The sequence below is a fragment of the Myotis daubentonii genome, chromosome 8 (assembly GCF_963259705.1).
Source record: "Myotis daubentonii chromosome 8, mMyoDau2.1, whole genome shotgun sequence".
Classification (NCBI taxonomy): Eukaryota; Metazoa; Chordata; class Mammalia; order Chiroptera; family Vespertilionidae; genus Myotis; species Myotis daubentonii.
Genome location: NC_081847.1, coordinates 63,920,606 through 63,941,193, shown reverse-complemented (window position 1 = coordinate 63,941,193; position 20,588 = coordinate 63,920,606). Strand labels below are relative to the sequence as shown.

At 44.4% G+C, this 20,588-nt stretch overlaps 1 protein-coding gene and 1 pseudogene across 2 annotated transcripts in view; one reads left to right on the top strand and one right to left on the bottom strand.

Annotated features, from left to right (window-relative positions):
- Positions 1–1,353: 1,353 nt before the first annotated feature.
- Positions 1,354–6,562, top strand: LOC132239077 (protein MEMO1-like; annotated as a pseudogene).
- Positions 6,563–7,580: 1,018 nt separating this feature from the next.
- APCDD1 (APC down-regulated 1) overlaps positions 7,581–20,588 on the bottom strand; it is a 28,077-nt gene continuing 15,069 nt past the window's right edge. For both annotated transcript variants that reach the window (XM_059706644.1, XM_059706645.1), the window contains 2 exons: positions 11,062–11,383; positions 7,581–9,663 (listed from right to left, as the gene is read on the bottom strand). In XM_059706644.1, coding sequence (XP_059562627.1) covers positions 9,206–9,663; positions 11,062–11,383 — 780 coding nt within the window. In that variant the 3' untranslated portion in view covers positions 7,581–9,205. The remainder of the gene's footprint in view (positions 9,664–11,061; positions 11,384–20,588) is intronic.

The window sequence follows — 20,588 nt, the reverse complement described above, 5'->3', positions numbered from 1 at the left end:
ATGGTTAGCATTTTTTTTAGCAATACAGCACTTTTAAATTAAGGTATGTATGTAGTTTTTTAAGACATAATGCTATTGTACACTTACTAGAGTACAGTATAATATAAACATAACTTTTATATACACCGAGAAACAGAAAAATCATGTGACTCACTTTATTGTGATATTTACTTTATTGTGGTGGTCTGGAATTGACCAGCAACATCTCCAAGGTGTACCGATGTCTGATAAAGGTCTAGGACCCAGAATATATAAGGAAGTCATATAACTCAACAACCAAAACACAGAACAACCCTATACAAAATGGACTGGAAAAAATTTGTCCAAATAAGATACACAGATGGCTACTGAGCACATGAAAAGATGTTCAACATCAATAGTTACTAGAGAAATACAAATGAAACAACAGTGTGAAACCAGTTCACAGCTCCTAGTATGGCTATAACTTTAAAAAATAGAAAATAAGAAGTGTTAGCAAGGACGGAGAGAAATAGAAACCCTCACACTGTTGGTGGAAGTGTAAAGTTATGCACTTGTTTCTTAATAAGTTAACCATAGACTTATTCTATGACCTAACAACTTTACTCTTAGGTATATACCCCAAAGAATTGAAAACAGTTGTCCAAACAGAAACTTGCACATGAATATTCATAATAGCACTGTTTGCAATACCCCCAGAATGAAAACAACCCAAATGTCCATGAGTTGATGAATGAATAAACAAAATAAGGCATACAGTCGAATATTATTCATCCATAGAAAATAATAAAGTACTGTTAAATACTACAACATAGTAAGTGAAGAAGCCAGACAGAAAAATGCAATATACTATATGATTCCATTTAAATAAAATATCCAGAATAGACCAACCCATAGAGACCAGAACACAGATTAGTGGGTTCCTGGGACTGGGGGAAGGGGTTTGGGGAATGGCTGCCTAAAGGGTATTCATCTCCTTTGGGGATGATGAAAATGTTCTGGAACCAGATAATGCACTAAATGTCACTGAACGATACACTTTAAAGTGGTTAAAATGGCGAGTCTTAGGTTATGTGCCTTTAAACACAATGGAATCAGTGTTATTCAAATGGTTGTTTATAGGCATTGTCTGTCTACATCTTACTGTGTGTCAAATTTTTCTGAAAGTGAATAACTATCAAAATGCACACAAAACCCCTTGACTTAAATGATCATTATTTCTGTTACCTTGTCAATAAACTCTTGGAAGTTGGAACCAGTGCCCTTATCTCTGCATTTTGCACAGTGGCACTTTCATCGTCTTGCACATGATAGTCCCTAAAGTCAAATGCCTCACAAAGGAGAGGGGCCCCACAGATGCATCCAAGTCTCGAGATGAACAATGACAAGCAGCATGACCACCTTCTAGTAACTGTTCTTTTTTAGGCAACTACTCTGAGCCACGCACATTCATCATTTCTAATCTTTACAACAGTTCTGCAAGGTGGGTAGCACAAGGTACCCTGCACCACGAGGAATAACTGTTCAACTAATACCCAGAGTGAGTTAAAGTGCAAATATCATAGATGATGATCCAAATGTACCTTGAATATTTTATTTATTTTTAAATTACAGTTATTGGGATGACACTGGTTAATAAGATTATATAGGTTTCAAGTGTATATTTCTATTTACACTTGGATTTATGACCTGTATATTGTGTACCTACCATCTAAAGTTAAATTATCTTCCGTCACCATATATTTGGCTCCGTTTACCCTTTACTACCCATGTATAAAATTTTGTTGTTGCTGTTAATTCTCATCTGAGGATATTTTTTCATTGATGTTTAGAGAGAGTGGAAGGAAGTGGGAGAGACAGAAAGAGGGAAACATCAATATGAGAGAGACACTTCGACTGGTTGCCTCCCACATGCGCCCAGACCAGGGCCAGGGATAGAGCATGCAATTGAGGAATGTGCCCTTGACCAGAATCGAACCCGGGACCCTTCAGTCCTCGGGCAGATGCTCTATCCACTGAGCAAAACTAGCTAGGGCCCATGTACAAAAATTGATTAAAAATGCATCAAAGACCTAAATATAATATCTGAACCAATAAATTCACATAGAATACTAAAATTATGAACCTTGGTCTTAGAGAAGATTTTATGAATTTTAATATTTTAATTAAAAACATATAAACATATACTTACTCATCAATCTTTTAATAAGGAACCAGGAACTTTCTTTAATTATTGGTTCACCAACTTCTTGCATACATCTCACTTATAAAGCATGGCCCACAATTTCCAGTTTTGGTTTCTCTTAAGGAGAAGGAAGAACATAGAGATGCTGTGAAATCATTAGAGCTCAGATTCGTTCTACATTTTTGTCCCGTCCTAACCAGTAACTTAAGTTCTCTTACTTATACCTTACTTAGTAGCAATATTTTCATCACCTTTTATGTTATCTTTCCAACACATTCAACTTGGATTTCATGGAGAAAATGCTCTTTAGAAACATTTTTAATAATTGTTTTATTTATTAATTTTCTCCTTTTAAACATCAGCGTTGAAATTAATTCTATAATGACAACAAAAAGAACAGCCAACATAAATAAGGTTGAGGATTAAAACAACTTAATAGGCATACAACTCAGTTGGTGGCATCTTTCAAACTTTAATGTGTACAAGAATGACCTAGAAAGAGAGAAAGGTTTTATTGAAACACAGATTCTGATTCTGCAGGTCTGGAATGGGGCCTGGATTGTGCATCTCTCACAACCTCACATGGGATCCATTGCTGATGGTTCACACTCCAGGGAGCAAGATGCTAAAGCACCAAGGTCATGGGCATCAGCCAGCATATTTCCATGCGGAAATGGGAGAGTCCATGAATCCAGGACACTGATAAATGCAGGTCTGTTATGAAAGCTTCTATTCTACTAGGTCATGGTTCTCATTACATAAGTGGGGATATTGAGCAAAGAGAAGCTGAAGGACTTACCCAAAGGGGGCCAGAGGGGAGTGGGCAAGCAGGAATTCAAACACACACCTGTTTGCTCCAAAGCCCATACTCTTTCCACCGCACGTTTAAGAAAGCTAAAGCACAGAGCACAAGGCACCCTAGAAAGGCTGTAAGAAAGGACAGTTCTGCCCAACTTGATCAGATGAAGCAGCAAAATGAGAAAGCAGTTCCCTCAACAAGATCTGTGTCTTTCTGGATTTCTTACAAATCATTAGGTGGGTCAGCTAAGAGAAGAGATTTTACATTCTCTTCCTAAAATTTATATATTATCACAGAACTGTGGGCTTCCAGAGTTCCAATTATTTTTTAAATTATTTTTAGCACCACCATTCTCGCCAACATCTTGCTGCTCTTCAAGTGAATTAAAAGTGAAAAGTGAATTTATTGGCCCTCTGTGGTCTGAAAAAATGTTCAGAAACCAGGCACAAGAGAACAATTGGGCACAGTACAGTGATGTTAATGCCTACATCATTCCCTAGGAGAATGATTGCTCCAGAAATAGATAGTATTGTTTGTTTGTTTGTTTTATTAAATCAGGCTGCTCATTTGAATTCATATTCACTGCTTTATTATGCTGAAAGTTGCACATGACTTCTTTGGATCTTTGGCTCAATAATCACTTTGATGTTTTATTTATTGATTCAGAAAAGGACTTGCCTTTCAAGTTTGTTATCTCTGATTTCAATGGAATTTTTCAAAGAATTTAGAAACTAGCTCCATAGTACAGTCCACTCGGTTTGAAACTGGCACAGGAGTCTGAAGCATTATTGGTGCCCTGGGTGTTTCCTGCCATTTAGTTTCAAGCTAATAAGGAAATGCAGAGGTTGGCTAGAGTTTGCTATGAATATTGTAGATAGACATTTGTGCTGGAACACATTCAAAGAAGATTCTTTAGAGAATGCATTTTATTGTACCAGAGACTTTGCTTTCTTGGCTATTGAAATTATTTATATTTGGAAATCAGAGCTATTTCTCACCTTTGACCAACTGTTTTGTGAAGCCTCAACTTCCATATTTATGCAGTCCATCTGTGACATCATTCAGTTGTTTCCATGGCAAAAAAAAAAATTTTTTTTTTCAAGAAAGACACAATATAAAATGTAATTTTTTGGAAAAGGGTCTATTCTAATCCTTTGTGATTGTTTGAGGTTTTGTTAGTTTGTATTGAATCACAAGTTTCTTATATGTGTTTTGAATATTAACCTCTTATTAGATATGGTTTGCAGTATGTTCTCCCACCCCATAGGTTGCTCTTTCATGCTACTGCTTCCTTTGCTGTGCAAAGGCCTTTTTGTTTTAATATAATCCCGCTTGTTTATTTTTGCTTTTGTTGCCTGTGCTTTTGGAATCTTAGCCAAGAAATCATTGCCAAGACTAATGTCATGAAGCCTTTTTCCTATGTTTTTTGATAGGAGTTTTACAGTTTTGGATCTCCATATATAAGCCTTTAATCCATTTTGATTTGACTTTTGTGTATAGTGCAAGGGTCAAATTTTATTCTCTTTTTATCTGGATATCCAGTTTTCCCAGCACCTTTAGTTGAAGAGACTATCCTTATGCATTTCGGCGCCCTTGTCAGAGAACAGTTGACCATATTAGTGTGGGTTTAAGTCTGGACTCTATTCTGTCTCATTGGTCTATGCCAGGTGTTGGAACATACTAGCTTATAACATACTCTTTTAATCACCATGGCTTTGCAATATATTTTGAAATCAGAAAGTATGGTACCTCCAGCTTTGTTTTTATTTCTCAAGATAGCTTTAGTTATTTAGGGTCCTTTGTGGTCCCGCATACATTTTAGAATTGTTTTCTCTTTCTGCAAAACATGCCATTGAAATTTTAATAGGAATTGCATTGAATCTGTACATCTCTCTGAGTAATAAGGACATTTTAAAATATTAATTCTTCGCCGAAGCCGGTTTGGCTCAGTGGATAGAGCATCGGCCTGCGGACTGAGGGGTCCCAGGTTTGATTCCGGTCAAGGGCATGTACCTGGGTTGCGGGCACATCCCCAGTGGGAGATGTGCAGGAGGCAGCTGATCGATGTTTCTCTCTCATCGATGTTTCTAACTCTCTATCCCTCTACCTTCCTCTCTGTAAAAAATCAATAAAATATAAAAAAAAAAAAATATTAATTCTTCTAATCCATGAACATGGGATCTCTTTCCATTTATTTGTGTCTTCTTTAATTTCTTTCACCAGTGTTTTGTAGTTTTCAGGGTGCAAGTTTTTCACCTCCTTAGTTGATTGGAGAACATGTTTGCATATAACTCTATATCTGACAAGGGGTTACTATTCAAAATATATTAGAAACGTTTACAACCCAATAACAAAAAAAAAAAATAATCATCTAATTTTAAAATAGGTAGAAGTCCCGCAGGGGTTGGGGGATGGGGTGGACAGAGTCAAGGGGCTGGGGTCACTGATGGTGCTCCTAGAGGCCACTGGGAGAGGAGGAGGTCATGGGAGCAGCCGCAACTCCTGGGGCAGGGCCAGGGCTCCCAGGTCTACAGTGAAGCCCCAGTGGTCCCCATCTCCTGGAGGTCACCGGAGTTTGTGGTGATGGGTGCTGTAGCTGCACCACTGCCTTTTCCCCATCCTCCACCCCCACCCCCCCCGGGCTGGGACGATCCCTCCTCCTGTGCTGGGCCCAAGGTTTCTGGTCTGCTCCAGTAGTTGCACCTGCCACGCTGCCCCCTCATTCATCCTCTTGCACCTTGGCTGGCATAGGCACCAAGATGTACAATTGAGTGGTCTGCCACTGGGAAGCCGGTGGCAAGAACACAGCCTCATGACAGCAGGGTTTTCACAAAACAGTCTATAAAAAGACCTGTTAGAGCCATTGTTGCACCCCACGCAGGATATACACCCTGGGGGCCTTTTGTGCTGCTCATGCTTACAAACCAGTGGATCCATCTACTACTCAAAGAACTTTCATCCTCGGGCCTTCTCATCGTGTACCCCCCTCTCTGGAGGTGCCCTTTCCAGTGTGGATAGAGAGAGAACACCTCTGTGTGACCTTGTGTCCACCAAACAATGGATAGAGAACTATGGAAGGCAGGAATGCCAGAACACAAGTCTCTGCAGACGGATGAAGGTGAACAGTGTTGAAATGCATTTGCCTTATGCAGCTAAAGCCTGGGAAAAGCCAAAGGTTCTGTTACAATTGCTACCCTAAATGCCAGGGTGAGATTTTTAGACCCACGGGACATCTAGATAAAATGGGTATGAGTATCATAGAATGGCCCTGTATCTTTTAGCAATTACTTGAAGAAATACCATAATACCATAGGCGGAAGACATCCCAGGGTGTCAGTAAATGCTATCACAGGGGAATAGAATGAATATGAGCTTTTCCTTTTTGAGTTGTGCCCAGTCAAAGCCAGCGTAGAGATTGGCAAGACAGGTCAGTGGGTTATGCAGCTGGACCACCACAGTTCTCTGAAGCTCTGAGTCCTCAGGGATGCCATCTGCACACACTCACATTCTATTCCAGCTCTCACCAAGGTACTGGTCCTGGCTTGGGGGAATACTGGAATCTCAAACTAATAGAACTTTCTTCTCTTCTAGTATACTAGTATGTAGTGCTTCCTTAAATTCAACTCATTAAAAAAAGTTTACTAGTATAGTTTCAGGCAGTGGAAGGCTGGCATCAAATATTTTTATTTAAAAAAGATAATGCCATGTGAAGGCCCAGTTGTGGCTGATTAGTTTTTTCAAAGTAACTTGTAAATCATTTACCCTGGCAATCTTTGCAGACTTGTGCATATTAATTCTGCTTTAGTTTTGCAAATTGTATACAAACAAAAATGATGGAAACTTTTTCATAAGGAAATTGCATTTATGAATGATCTATATTAGAATATAATTAATATCCTGTTATAGTCAATTGCTACTTGTGTTGTACAGTCCCAGCAAGCCAGTGAAGTCTAGAGCATCCACCTTTTCACTACTCACTATACTCCCCAAACCTAATATTTGCAAGTAGAACTACCTGCTACTAACTTAGGAGTAGCTTGCCAGCACCAGAGTACATACTATGGAGTATTTTAAGCTTGCTGTAGAATATTCTGGACTCAGTCATACTTTTCTCAGAGATAGCATCTTGGTCTTAAGTTAAAATTTCTGACTCTTAAGCCTGAATGACTTCTGAAGTTAGATTTCTTCAAGATGATGGGAAAACTTGGGAAGATCTTCATGGGATACATGGGGCTTACTTTTAAAGACACTTATTTGTATTAACATGACTGACATAAAACAAGATAAGATGTGATATATGTGGGTGATAAAGTAAGCAACAGGTGTAAGTCTAATTGTGTCACTAATTTGGGAATAAAACATATTGATCATTCTCTGCATTAGGAAGTGATATGACCGCATGAATTTCTTGTTATCCCTAAATTATATATTACATTGTATACATGTTACTACTTATATATTTGGGTATATGTATATATGTGTGTACATATTTGTGTGTACATACATATGTAATGTACTTTTTTAAAGTTTGAATAGGTAAGTCTAAGCTGTGAATTAAGTGACTATAAATATGCCACTTTTATAGTAAAGCACTGAGGTATTCTTTGGCAGTGAGCATAGATTTCACATAATTTTATTATATCCTTTAAAGATAGCATTAGTATTAATTAAATAGATCCACAGGTAAACTATCTTCTGGGAGTATTTTTGACATCTTTGTTTATTAAACTTGGCAGGTATTAAGTTAGTACTTTCATTGGAATAAACCCCCTTCGTATGCACCACAACTTAAAATATAACCTAGAGATAAAGCACTTTGGCACTCCATGCCATCGTTGTAACTTAACACCACAGCGAATGCTATAGCATTTCATAAATTTATTTCTTAAATACAAGTATGACTCTTGACCTCGATCGTGGTTGCCATGTTCACCTTTAGCCACATCCAGGATTTCAGTTACTCATCATTTCCCTCCACCAGTCTCTACTGGCAATCACACGGGGTGTTCAGATAGCACCGTTTGTGACAATGCAAAGGAACGGGCAGACAGGATTCCTGCACCCTCCCCTGGCCTGTGAGAAAGCAGCTCACAGTCTGTACCAGGTGACCCGACACTCGGCAGTGACAGAGCCAAAGTAATGGCAGGACAGAAACTGAGTCAAGCTGGCATGCCCCTGGTAAGGAGCCTATACACCAAGTCCCGGTTTCACTCGCGTCAAGGGCCTGATGGAGCCCCCGCTTCGGAAGCTCCCACGCATCTCCTTGACCCGCCCGGCCCTTGAACACCTGTGTGGTCTCTGTTGCTCATCTTCGGAGGCAGCAGACATGCCAGAGTGAAGCACCGTCTGCTCACCCCTGATAGATACAGCCTGAGCCAAGACGAGGGTCCCAGGAAGGGGAAACTGTGGAACCAGGGGCACTCTATCATTTATGTGGCATTTAACACAGGCGCCAGCCCGCGTTCCTGCCTGGTAACAGGACCGCTTTCCATATTTGCCCGGCTGCCCTTGTCTCCTTAGCAGGTAGGACAGCACCAAGCATTCCCCAACCACCCAGAAAACAGCCTCTGGCCACCATCTCTGTTCCCAGCGAGCTAAAACAACAATAGTTTAAATTACTTTGAAACTTTAATTACAGGTACTTTTCCACTCAACATCAGAAAGTTTGGATGCTCTCCTTTTTTGCATCAAGGCTGTCAAGGTGGTTAAGGTAAATCGTGGGTCTTCTGCTATGTACATATCTACACCCAAGTCTCTTCTTTATTAATAAAACATGTCTGGTTTGCAGTCCCAAACCAACAACCCTCTGCCGGATTCCAGGCTGTAAAACGCCGAGAGGAAACACCTTCAAAGGAGGACAGGAAGCAACCACAATGAAAAGCTGTAGCTCGCTATTCACTCCTTCTAAGTTCACCTCAGAAACCGAAGCATAATTACGAGGAAGAAAAGAAGCGGGCCCCGCTCGCCCCCTGCTCCCTCCACCAAACGCTCTGCGGTCTTAAAGTGCAATTACTACTGTGAAGGCGCCCAGGCCAGGGCCCCGACTGGACAGAGTTCAAAGCAGGAACTTCAAACAGAGCTGCTCATGACTCAGGCCGGGAGGGGGCGAGGAGAGGAGAAAGGGCAGGACAGTTCTCGGGCACTCAAGTGCATCGGCAGCAGCGTCCTCGCTTTTCCTAAGGGAAAAAACTGCCAACTGCAAGGAGACCTGGTGTGGATCAAACAGAACTTGGAAAACATTTCTATCTGAGGCTATTCCAGTGCAGTAGAGTCAAAAGGCAGGCAAGCGCAGCAAGCCGCCGGGGACAGGCGCTCCTCCCAGGCGCCCGGCTCCTGTACTGCTGAGCCCTGTGGTCCTCGGAGAAGGAGAAGTCCTCAGGCCGGGACACGGAGGACGCGCACTGGACTAAGGGCATCTGGTAGGACGTGGCTCTCTTCTCGGGCCTGTCGGGACTGGACCCGTCGCTGGGCCTCTGGCCATTGAACAGCAGGTAGCGGCCGCGGGCGTCCTGCTCCATTTTGAAGATCTCGTATTCCGTGTGAGGTAGCTTGATTCCCAGGGCCACGCAGCCATTGGTGTGCGTCACATCCTGCTGGACGCCCACCTGCCAGGAGCCCTCGGCCCCACACTCATTCCCGTTGAAGACGTTGAGGAGCGAGGCCGTGGCCGCATCCATGGGGGTGACCTTCATGTGATTCACTGCAAAGGGGAGAGGACAGCTCCGTGACTCTCGGGGAGTGAGCGTGCGGTGGGTGCAGAAAGCCCGCGGAGCACCTGCCCGCAGCACTGCCTCCCCACACGGCCTTCTGCCCTAGAACCAACCCTGATGCCCACCCACCTGACCACGGCCCGCGTCAAAGCACCCTCAGGTGGAAAGAGCAACGTGTTGCTCTGGATGACAATCACTCCACGTGTATGTCGGTCAAAATGGCCTACACTGGGCGTACACAGGCTGAGCCCAGATTGCAATGGATCGCAATTGTCTTTGGTGACACTGACTCTTTGGGATTGACAAAATATTCAATGAAACTGGATTTTTTTTTTTTAATGAAAAGATTTTAAGGTTTTTAAACATATTTGGTATCAAATACCTATACTAGTTAGAAGTCTTGCAAATTAATACTGGCCCATAGATTGGGCAACTAAAATAAATTAGGCTACAAACAAGAAAAATGAATAAATACATTAAATACAAATCCTGGAACTGATAAGAGGACCTCTTTTGAAGACCCTTCCAGGGGACTGCATTCTATATACCAGGAGAGTTTTTGGGTCGAATCAGACACATGTGTCCATTCTCTTGGCTACAGCTACCAAAGAAAGGTCCATTCTCCTTGGAGCAAATCTTCCTTTCTTAAGAGGAGGGCTAAGACGCCCTAGGACTTATCTGGGTCATCAGAAATACTTTAGAGTAAATAGACTGACCAATGGAACGCTAACCTGGGAGCGGTCATCCCCAGGGTCCAGGCCGTCCCTCTTCGCCAGGACAGGGCTGACACCATCTTACAAAGGTGTACAAGCTTAAAAAAAATCTAGATGTAGAGCCCAAAAGACTCTCTTCCTGATAACAGCCCAGCGACCCTCATTCCTCGCCTTCCTCACTCATTATGTATTCTAAGCCTCCCATCTTCGAGCAGGTGACAATTTCCTCGCCCAGGACAAGCCCAGCGTTGGAAATGACAGCTCCGAGCCCCTGACGTGTCACTCACACCTGCTTTTTATCGCTCACTAAAGAAAGCACAGTGCATGCAGTGAGGGCGATGTTATCACAGGGGTAGCTCGGAATACGCCAGGAGCTGCACATAAGAAAGGAAATGCGCAGACTTGAGACTTCACTCTGAGTAGCATACTCCTGGGCCACACCTGGCACCGTGTACAGGGTGTGGGCTCTCTGGCCCCACCCTGGCTGGCAGAGAGGGCTCAGAGGCTGTTGTAAATGCCGGCCTTGGGGCAGAAAGCGTTCCCTATTCTCTTCTCCATCTCTAGCAGAAAAGAGGACCTCTCCCTCAGGTTGGCTGCCTAAACGAAAGTCACAAAACCGCTGCCTCTCCCTCACGCATTGGGCTGTTTTGATGGGCTTTCAGGCAGAAGACCTACCTTTGAACACAAACTCAGTTCCCCCCATGACCCTGGAGGAGTGCACGCCGCGGCTGTAGCGGCCCTTGGCGTAGATGGTGAAGGTGGGATGCTTGCAGACGGGGTCCGAGTAGTGGTAGTAATGCCCTTCCCAGGTGTTATTGTTGTCGTGGAAGATGAAGTGGCGCGTGAGGAAGAGGACCTCGGGCCGCACCTCACAGCGCTGGCTCACCCACTCGCCATGCAGGCCCACGGTCAGGTCAGCCTTGGGGGGCAGGAGGGGAGGGTGGTGCTCATCCGACCGGTGGATGATTCGACAGGCGATGCAGGCATGGTCGTGGTTCTGCAGCCAAGAGACAAACACAGGAGAGACCTGACTTAGGAGAGTGCAGTGTGCACGTGCTTCCTGCAATGGCGATCACCGCAGTGGGGGTGGGTGAATCCCCTGAGCACCAGGACTTGTGTGACCTGGGTACCCACGAAGCACCTGGAGCCATGCTACCAGGCACAGGTGGTATGTATGTGTGTGCATGTGGTGTGTGCATACTCACAAGTGCACATGTGTTTGGCTGACATTAGAAACTCACCTAAATATTCATAAAGGGATACAGTCTCTCTTTAGAATCCCATTACATCTTCAGAATGCATGTGGTAGACACTCTTTCAAAAAGAAGGATTTGTATCACCTCATATCCATTAGGATGGCTACTATAAAAAAAAAAAAACCACCCCAGAAAATAACAGTGTTGATAAGGATATGGAGAAATTGGAACTCCTGTGCACACACTGCTGGCGGGAATGTAAAATGTTGCAGCCACTATGGAAAAGGATTACTTTATGATCCAGTAATCACACTTCTGATTTATACCCAACAGAGTTGAACCCAGGGTCTCAAAGAGATATTTTTCACCCTGTTCATAGCTATTATTCACAATAGCTAAAACATGGAAATGACCCAATGTGCATTGAGAGATAAGTGGATTAACAAAATGTGGTCTACCCATACCATGAAACACTATTCAATTTTAAAAAGAGAATGAAATTCTGACACCTGCTACAACATGGATGAACCTTGAGGATGTTATACTAAGTGAAATAAGCCAGACACTAAAGGACAAATACTGTGTGATTCCACTTACGTGAGGGACCTGGAGTAGTCAAATTCATAGGGAGAGGAAGCAGAATAGTGGTTCAGAGGCTGGGGGAGGGGGGATGGGGAGCTAGTGTTTAATGAACACAGAGTTTCAGTTGGAAAGAGGAAAAAGTTCTGTGGATGAATGATGGTGATGGTTGCAAAATAATATGAATGTACTTAATGCCACTAAACTGTATACTTAAAAATGGCTAAGATGGTCAATTTTATGTTATGTGCATTTTACCACAATTAGATATTTTTCATTAAAAGCAATTAGAAGACAAGACACACAAACGTTTTGTTTTTTGTTTTTGGTTTTTAAAGGACAGCATCTGACTGCTGTGGGTGAGACAGGGAGCTGTCCAGTAAAGCAGGGATGAAGGAGGGGGCCTCAGGAGGCGGCAGACACACCTTCATCCATTTGTGTCTGCCGGCTTCGGGTTTGGAAGGTTTATGGGCTCTCATTATGCCTCCTGCTTTAGAGCTTTCAGCCATTTAATGAGTGTGAGCTAGCTGGGGCTCCCCTCTTGCTGAGTCTGCTTTGTAACACTAACACAGGCCTGGAACAGGTTTGTGGCTAGAAAACCTCATAGTAGGGTGGCCAGACACTGTCAGCCACGTAGATGCTGGTGGACAGAGGGCTCAGAGGGTACATAAAAGGCTGGTTCCTGACTATTCCTGCATGGTCCAGCTGCTTGCCCTACGTCGCAGATGCCTGCAAGCCTGCCTCCCCTGGGTGTGGGGACCTCTATCCCTCTGCTCTTCTCCCTCCCACACAGGGAGCTGTAAAGCCAGCTGGGCCAACAGGCACTGGCCATGCTAGAAGCAGGACTCAATTCTCATCATGCTAGGGTGGCGGTGCCAGCTGAGGGTCAGCTTTCTGGTGGACAGCCTACGGACACACATGGACCCAGGCCTGCGCTCCCTTGCCCAGGGGCCCATGAGGGTACTTAGTTGACTAGTTACATTTTAAAATAACTCTTTAGCTGGCATTAAGAAATGAAAGATGTCATAAACAAGGGTGAACTTTTGGCCCCTCTGTGGTTACTGTCAACAAAGGGACCGCTTTAGCCACAGTTGGATAGAGGGAACACCTCTCTGTTTTGTAGGCAGATTTTTAAAAAACTTAATTTGTGCTCTTCATTCCTTGGATTGAATAAAAACCAAAATACCTACAGGAACAGCAAAGGGAAGCAGAAGTTAACGCCTATATATTGCATTGGGCTCTAGTGTTTCAGATGCTTTTTTAAATAGTAGCCTTTCAAGATTAATAAAAGGGAAGGCTTTTTCAACATGGAGAGTCATCTGTGCTATGAAATATCGTCTGCTTTACGAAGTTACTCTCTTTCATTGGACCATGTTCTAACAAACGCCTCTCCGGCGAGAGCTTACTGGCCCAGGCTTTCCGATGGGGCTTCCACATCACTCCCTTCCCCTGAAGCTCAGACAGGGCTATTTTAAAGCCAGCGTTTCTGTACACAGAAGCTCTGAAGATTAAAGCAGAGACCAGAACGTGTTTCCTTGTAGCTATTCTTTACACCAACTATTAAAAGCTTTAATTCCAAAGGGGAAGGGGAGAAAAAGAACCTTATAGAATGAATCTCTTAGGGGGGAGAGGGGGAGGAACCAAGCTCAATCTAAAAGTGAAAAATCAACCTTAAACTTTATAAGTGAGCAATGTTCTCGGGGAAGAGTGGGGTTTTCCCCGCTCTCCTTTCGGGTTCCTGCCCAGCGCCCTGGTCACGCATGAAATAACTGCAGCCTTCCCGGACGGGGCATTTGATTCTGAGGAAGTTCAAGTACATTGTCTCCTTCAGCTTTACAACCTCCCAAAGAGGCCACGGGAACACTTTTAAGATGAGTCCACCAAGGCAGAGAGAGAGAGAGAGACTAATGTGGCTCAGATGACTTTATAAGCCAAAAGGAGAAAATGGAACATAATTTGGTCTTGGGGCTTGCTGAGAGCCACTCCCCGGCCCCCGGCTGCCTCTGAGGCTGAATGACAGAGCACATGTCTCCGTCCCTGGAAAAGTTCTTCTCGGGCCGATGGCTGATAGGGATGCTCCGGGCTTGCTCCCTTTCCCTGCCAGCATTTATTTCTGGAGAGTTGGTGCGTCAACATTTGCTGACAGTACAGTACCCACTTGTTTCCAGCATCTTCCCAGAATGGAAGAAATTACTTGATATGATTTGTTGTGAATAGATCAACTGGAGAAGCAGGCTGAATAAAACATTTCTTGGGCTAAACGTTTAGGTCAAGGAGGAGGAGAAATGGGAATAGATGATGAAAAGTCCCTTTCACAGAGTTTTGTTTCCTGGGATAAAAAACACATGAATGTTTCTCAGGAAGAAGCCTGCCATGGCCAGTGGTTGATGTTGAAAACGTTTTTTACCACTGCAATTCGCATGACTTTGATTACATCTATTTGATTTAGTTTCTACACATATATCCTTCCCAGATTTTCTCCATTTCATTATACGATCTCTAAGGCCAAGATCAACGTGCTCTCTCTTTTTCACATTTCCCATGACATCGAGGAGCGTGCAGTGCATATGAAAAAGGCTCTGGACTGAGTGATTGACCGAAACATATCACTGGGTCTTTAAAAATATGAATAGAATAAGGCAGCGTTATCACAGATAATGACAGCGGACCGGCCTGGTGGGGCCCCTCTTGGGATGCTCTTCAGATGTGGGATCCTGAGAGTTTATGGTCTCAGGCACATTTTGACCCCTGAGGTGATCATGATGACTCTACACTCTGAAAGAAGCAGGGTGAATAACCATGGCCATACATGTTGGGTCTCTTTAACTGTAGCTGGAAGGGCCACCGCTGGGAACAGGCAGTCTGTCTGTCCTGGGGAGCAACAGCACATTTCCAGATATGGCTTTCCTAAGAAGTTTAGAATCTAAGAAGTTAGATTCTTATTTTACAAGAAATCAGAAAATCACAAAAGATAATTTTGCCTCCACCATGCCTATGCATATACACTATGTATAGACTCAACAGCTGCCTAAAAAAGAACCATAATAAACTGGTTCTTTAATAGAAATAGCTTTCAAATGGTTTCAGAAGAAAAAATTTTATTTATGTTTTACTTGTTTTTTTTTTTCTATTAATTTAAATTGATTTCAATATTAAAACAGCCCTAACTGGTTTGGCTCAGCGGATAGAGCGTCCGCCTTCGGACTCAAGGGTCCCAGGTTCTATTCCGGTCAAGGGCATGTACCTTGGTTGCAGGCACATCCCCAGTAGGGGGCGTGCAAGAGGCAGCTGATGGATGTTTCTCTCTCATCCATGTTTCTAACTCTCTATCCCTCTCCCCTCCTCTCTGTAAAAAAAATCAATAAAATATATTAAAAATATATATATATTAAAACAGACTCATTTTAATAATTAAATTTGCTGTAAGTGCAGTGGCCCCACAGTATGGCCCATTTCTCCTCTCTCCCCACAGTGTGTGGCTAGTTCTCCCACACAGTAGGCACTTAATTCCAACTTTCTGAATGGCTGACTTCCTGCTTGCTCAGGCTTTCACTCTGCCTCTCAGCTTTCTTGCCTTTTAAGGGATAAAATGTTTACCACTTGTATCGTCCCTGACAACAAGTATTTCCTGATCTGCTAATTCCTTAAATAAAGCAACTTCGCCTGCCTGTTTAGCTGCTGAAATACTGCGGAATCAAGAAATATAAAGAAACTGTTTCTGCAATAAATGTACACGTGAGCATCTGTGCAGTGCAACAATCATGTGCCACTCATAGCTGGCCCACATAACATGTCCACATGAGCAAGCCCTTCAGAGTCAAAACCCCATCATTCAACCTCAATTTCATATAACATGCAACATTGGCTGCCTTACAGTTAAAACACCCAGGCCCTCTTACATTAAGGATGACTCTGAAACCCTTGTAGGTCATGACACCCTAAACCTCCTGGTCTTGTCATCTACTACCTCTCCCATCCCCCAACCCCTCTGAAACCCCTCTCCTTTCCCCCACACTGGCAGAAAGAGAAGGGGCGCAAATTCTCCTGTGAGCATCTGGCACCTTCTGCTCTTACCCACTCTCCCTCCTGGAGCCACACCAAGCACATGCCTAGGGAGAGCCCCCTTTCTGCTGCAGACCAGTCTCTTGGAGCTGGGCTGAGAAGTCCGCTGCCCCTGGCCACCTGATCCAAAGTCGCTCTGATGTCACAGATATCAGAAAGTCTCGCGTTCCTCTGTATTTTTCACACACTCTGAAAAGACTTCGAAAGGCAAGACTCCTCAGAAACAGAAGCTTGTTCGTTCACAGTCTAGAGCAGCGGTTCTCCACCTGTGGGTCGCGACCCCTTTGGCGGTCGAAAGACCCTTTCACAGGGGTCGCCTAAGGCCATCCTGCATGTCAGATATTTACAATACGATTCATAACAGTAGCAACATTACAGTTATGAAGTAGCAACGAAAATAATTTTATGGTTGGGTCACAACATGAGGAACTGTATTGAAAGGGCCAGAAGGTTGAGAACCACTGCTCTAGAGGTTTCTCTAGAATTCAAGGGAGTGCACAAGGAATGCCTTCTTCATTCATAGTGCCCAGCTACTCCTGAAAACATTGGGTGCTTTCTCCCTCCAGCGTGCAGTCCCACTGCTGTGAGCGTGCTGGGGCAAATTATTTAAGGTACATAGCTTGGGGAAGTTGTCTGGTTTTCTGACAAACCCTTTGATTTACGACCCTGAGCCTAAGTCATGCAGGATTTTGGAGAAAGACCAATTCCATTTGCTAACAAGTCTGATACCAAGGCTTGGCATTGCCAACGACCGCAGCAATCGCTTGTTTTTAATTACTCTTTGATTCTACCACGGGGCAAAACGCACCTCCCTAACCCTTCAACTGCACAAGATTCTAGGTAGAGGCTGCTTGGACGTTAAACTCAGGTCAGGCAGAGCATCTTTGCTCAGCGTTATTTTAGGTGGCCTTGACTTTTTCAAATGAAGAGTAGCAATTTCATCCTGAAAGAATCCTCCCCCGACACCTGATTTTCTTCAAACATCATTTATTTGCCAAAGGACTCTGAACCTCACAGCAAAGCTGTATAAAGCTTAGAAAAACATGATGATTTAAAGTTTCTATTTTTACGTGGTGTCCCGTTTCCAGAGGGGCTGAGACTAGTGGTTTCAAACTCAATTTAGCATTTAAACTAATTTCAGCCAGGTCTCCATGGACCAGCAATTAGGGAAGGCAAGGAGTTCAAAGAGGGGGGTGCGTGTGGTCTTTCCGGATGCGCCTCCGCTCCTTCCCGCAGACCCAGCGGGCAGGGAGCACCTGGGGCGTTGCATTTGGTGTCTGGAAAGGCACCAAGGGCCAAGTCCATTGATTCCTTCTCAAAGCTGTCCTGGGGAAGGATCTAAAAACTTCCTGAAGACTCTGCTGCACGCTGCAGGCCAAGATGTACAATGCCAGGGACAACAAGAGAAGAAGGAGCCCTTTCAGCTCCCAGAGCCACAAGGGCCTCTGGGCCTGGTCTTCGAGGGACCCCTCCCCCAGCTGGCAGTCCGGGCGGTGGAGAGCACACGCTGGGCCCTGGACGCCTGCCTGCATCCTCCTCCCAGCCCTGCTGCCATCGTCATCTGTGGCCACAGCACTCTGAGCCTTGGAGTCCTAACTTTTTAAAATGTATTTTGATTTTGTGTGGTAATTGTATTTAGGTCATTTAAGATCAAGGCACAAATTTTAAAAGGTACAAAAGGGCACACAGTGGCAAGTCTCTGATTGTCCCAGCTATTCACTCTCCTTCCTCAGGAGCAATTCTTACCCTTCCTAAGTGCCCTTCCAGAACACGAATTCCTTTGGAAGCTTATCTTCTTTTGTGATTAGTTTTACACAGTGGTATCATATATTTTTTAAAAAAATATTTTTTTATTGATTTCAGAGAGGAAGGGAGAGGGAGAGAGAGACAGAAACATCAGTGATGGGAGAGAATCATTGATAGGCTGCCTCCTGCACACCCCATACTGCGGATCAAGCCCGCCACTCGGGCATGTGCCCTGACCGGGATGGAACTGTGACCTCCTGGTTCATAGGTCGATGCTAAGCCACTAAGCCACACCAGGTGAGCAATGGTATAATACTTTCCATGCTATTCTGTACCTTTTTTTTCTTTTTTACTTAGCAGTACATCTTGGATAATATTGAAGATCCAAAGTTCTTTCCACCCTTACTATTTCTTGAATGAGGGAACAAAACAAAACAAAACAAAAAACCTCCTCAATATTTTTTGTTTATAAAAATTTTGAGATGGTCAGCCTTACAACTCTCATCTTAATTCTTCATGCCAATGTCAGTAACTCACTTTCAGGACACTTTTCCTCCCAGAGCCACAACCATATGCCTTTGCTTTCCCAACAACCAGGCTCTATTTAGTGAGATGCCAACCCAGAGAACCCCTGTCTCCAGAACCAGGGCAGGGAGTGAGAGAGAATCATCTGTAGCTACAAGTCTTAGGAATACTGATTTTTACCTTTTAGGTTTTGGAAAGAGCCATGCCAACAGAAAGACTATAGTAAGTTTGAGGGAGAAGAAAGAGGGGTAAGAATACAAAAGTTATATTAATACTTCTTTTCTTGGAGTCCTAAAAAGAACTTAAGAGATCAAAGAGCCTATGTAGGCATCTGCAGGTGAGAAAATGGAATTGTAACCTGCATGTGTGCAAATGACCAGCCCAAGGTCAGGTACAGAGTTGGAGACAGAGGTCCTGAATCCACCCAGGCAGCTCTGGGCTGTACCCTAGCTCCTTGAGCAACTCAGCCTCCTTCCTCCTTCCTCAGCCCCTTGCCTCACTGCCCCTGAGTTGTGGCTGTTTTGCTGCTCACAGTGTCTCCCCTGCAGGGTGTGCAAGAATGAAAAGGACTCTGCTGGCTTAGCTGATCTCCCTAAAGGTTCAGGGAGAGGCAGGGGCTGGTGTTCTTGGCTCACAGTTTTCTGAATTATCTGTGGACCATTTTTATTCATGACATTCTTACCTCCCATCACCAGAGATAATTTAAAAGTCGGCTAGACTGTACTCAGAGGAAGGCAAATTTATGTATGAAAATCCCCTTTCCCGGCTGCTGTCACACACCAAAGATTTCAACAAAAGTGCTATTTAGCTGCGCAGACTCTGGATAATGCTACCAACTAGAAAGGTCCCATGACGGGACTGGAAGCTCATTCCTCCTCCGTTTTCCCCCGAACCAGGCCCTCACCCAGGTGCCACTCTGTGGGAGATTCTGCTCCTATGCCTTTGCACCAGTGGGTGGAACCCTCCCCCACCTCGCCCATCCCAAGAGGATGTCTGGAAGTGGGCATGACGGTGCCTTCTTGCTCGCTGCCCTAACTCACCTTTTCTGCCTCAGTGCCTCTGGCACTTCGTGGACCTGGCTCCTGCTCTCCACTGGAACTACCCCGAGGCATTCTGGGCCATGCTGGTGCGCTCCCGGGGGGTGCAGAGCCCAGGGAGCACTGGGTCTGAAGCCCCCAGGCCTCAGCTGGCCTCACCTCACACACAAAACCAGCCCTGACCAGCGGCCAGAGGAAGCAGCCTCTGCCAGCTGGGCTTCCTCAGATCTCCCACCATTATGATCAGGGTGACTTCCAGCACAGGAGCTCACAACAGCACAGCTAAAAAGACAACACTGAGTGGTTTTGGCAGGGGAAGGATTCTGTGATCTCTCCACTAGTCATGAATGAGCTCAAAGGACTACGAAGAAAAAAAGAGTTTTTTAAAAAATGAATAAGCTGCCAAACATAAGTCGAAGAAGACCCTGCAATTAGAATTCCTGATCTAGAGAAAACTGCCTGCCGCCCTGGCCCTCCGTGATCAGAGCCCCGCACGCCCTTCCCTGCCTGGAGCATCCCCAACTTCTGCAGTGGAAACACTCGAGTTCTATGAATTCTGAGCCCCTGGGAAGAAAGTGCTCTGTGAATTCCATATAGAATTATTGGACTATCATTCAAGAAAAGAACACTGTAAGGTTTTCATCGTTTCCTGCCCCTACCCCGACCCCCATCCTCCCTTTTGATCCCAGTAACTTTACCTATAATTTAGTCAAGGGTGGGGTCTGGAGAAAGAGGTTTGGGTTCAAGTTCCCCTGAAACTAACTGGGTGACCTGGGGCAGGAGGCTAAACCCTTGAACCTTAGCTGCCTCTTCTGCCTATGAGGGTGCTAAGGTCTGCCTCAGAGGGTCACTGTGAAGTCTGAAAGCAGTCATGTGGGCGGGAGATCTTCATGGGGTCTACAGCCCAATGCAAACAGCACTGAAGCTGCTCCCAGGAGCCTCCTGCCTCCCCCAGGGCTGGGCTCACTGCTGTGCTCCTCTGTCTTCCCCATGTTCCCATCATGCTTTCCTTTATCAACCACCTATCCCAAGAGGACATTTCCTAGAGTATTCAAGT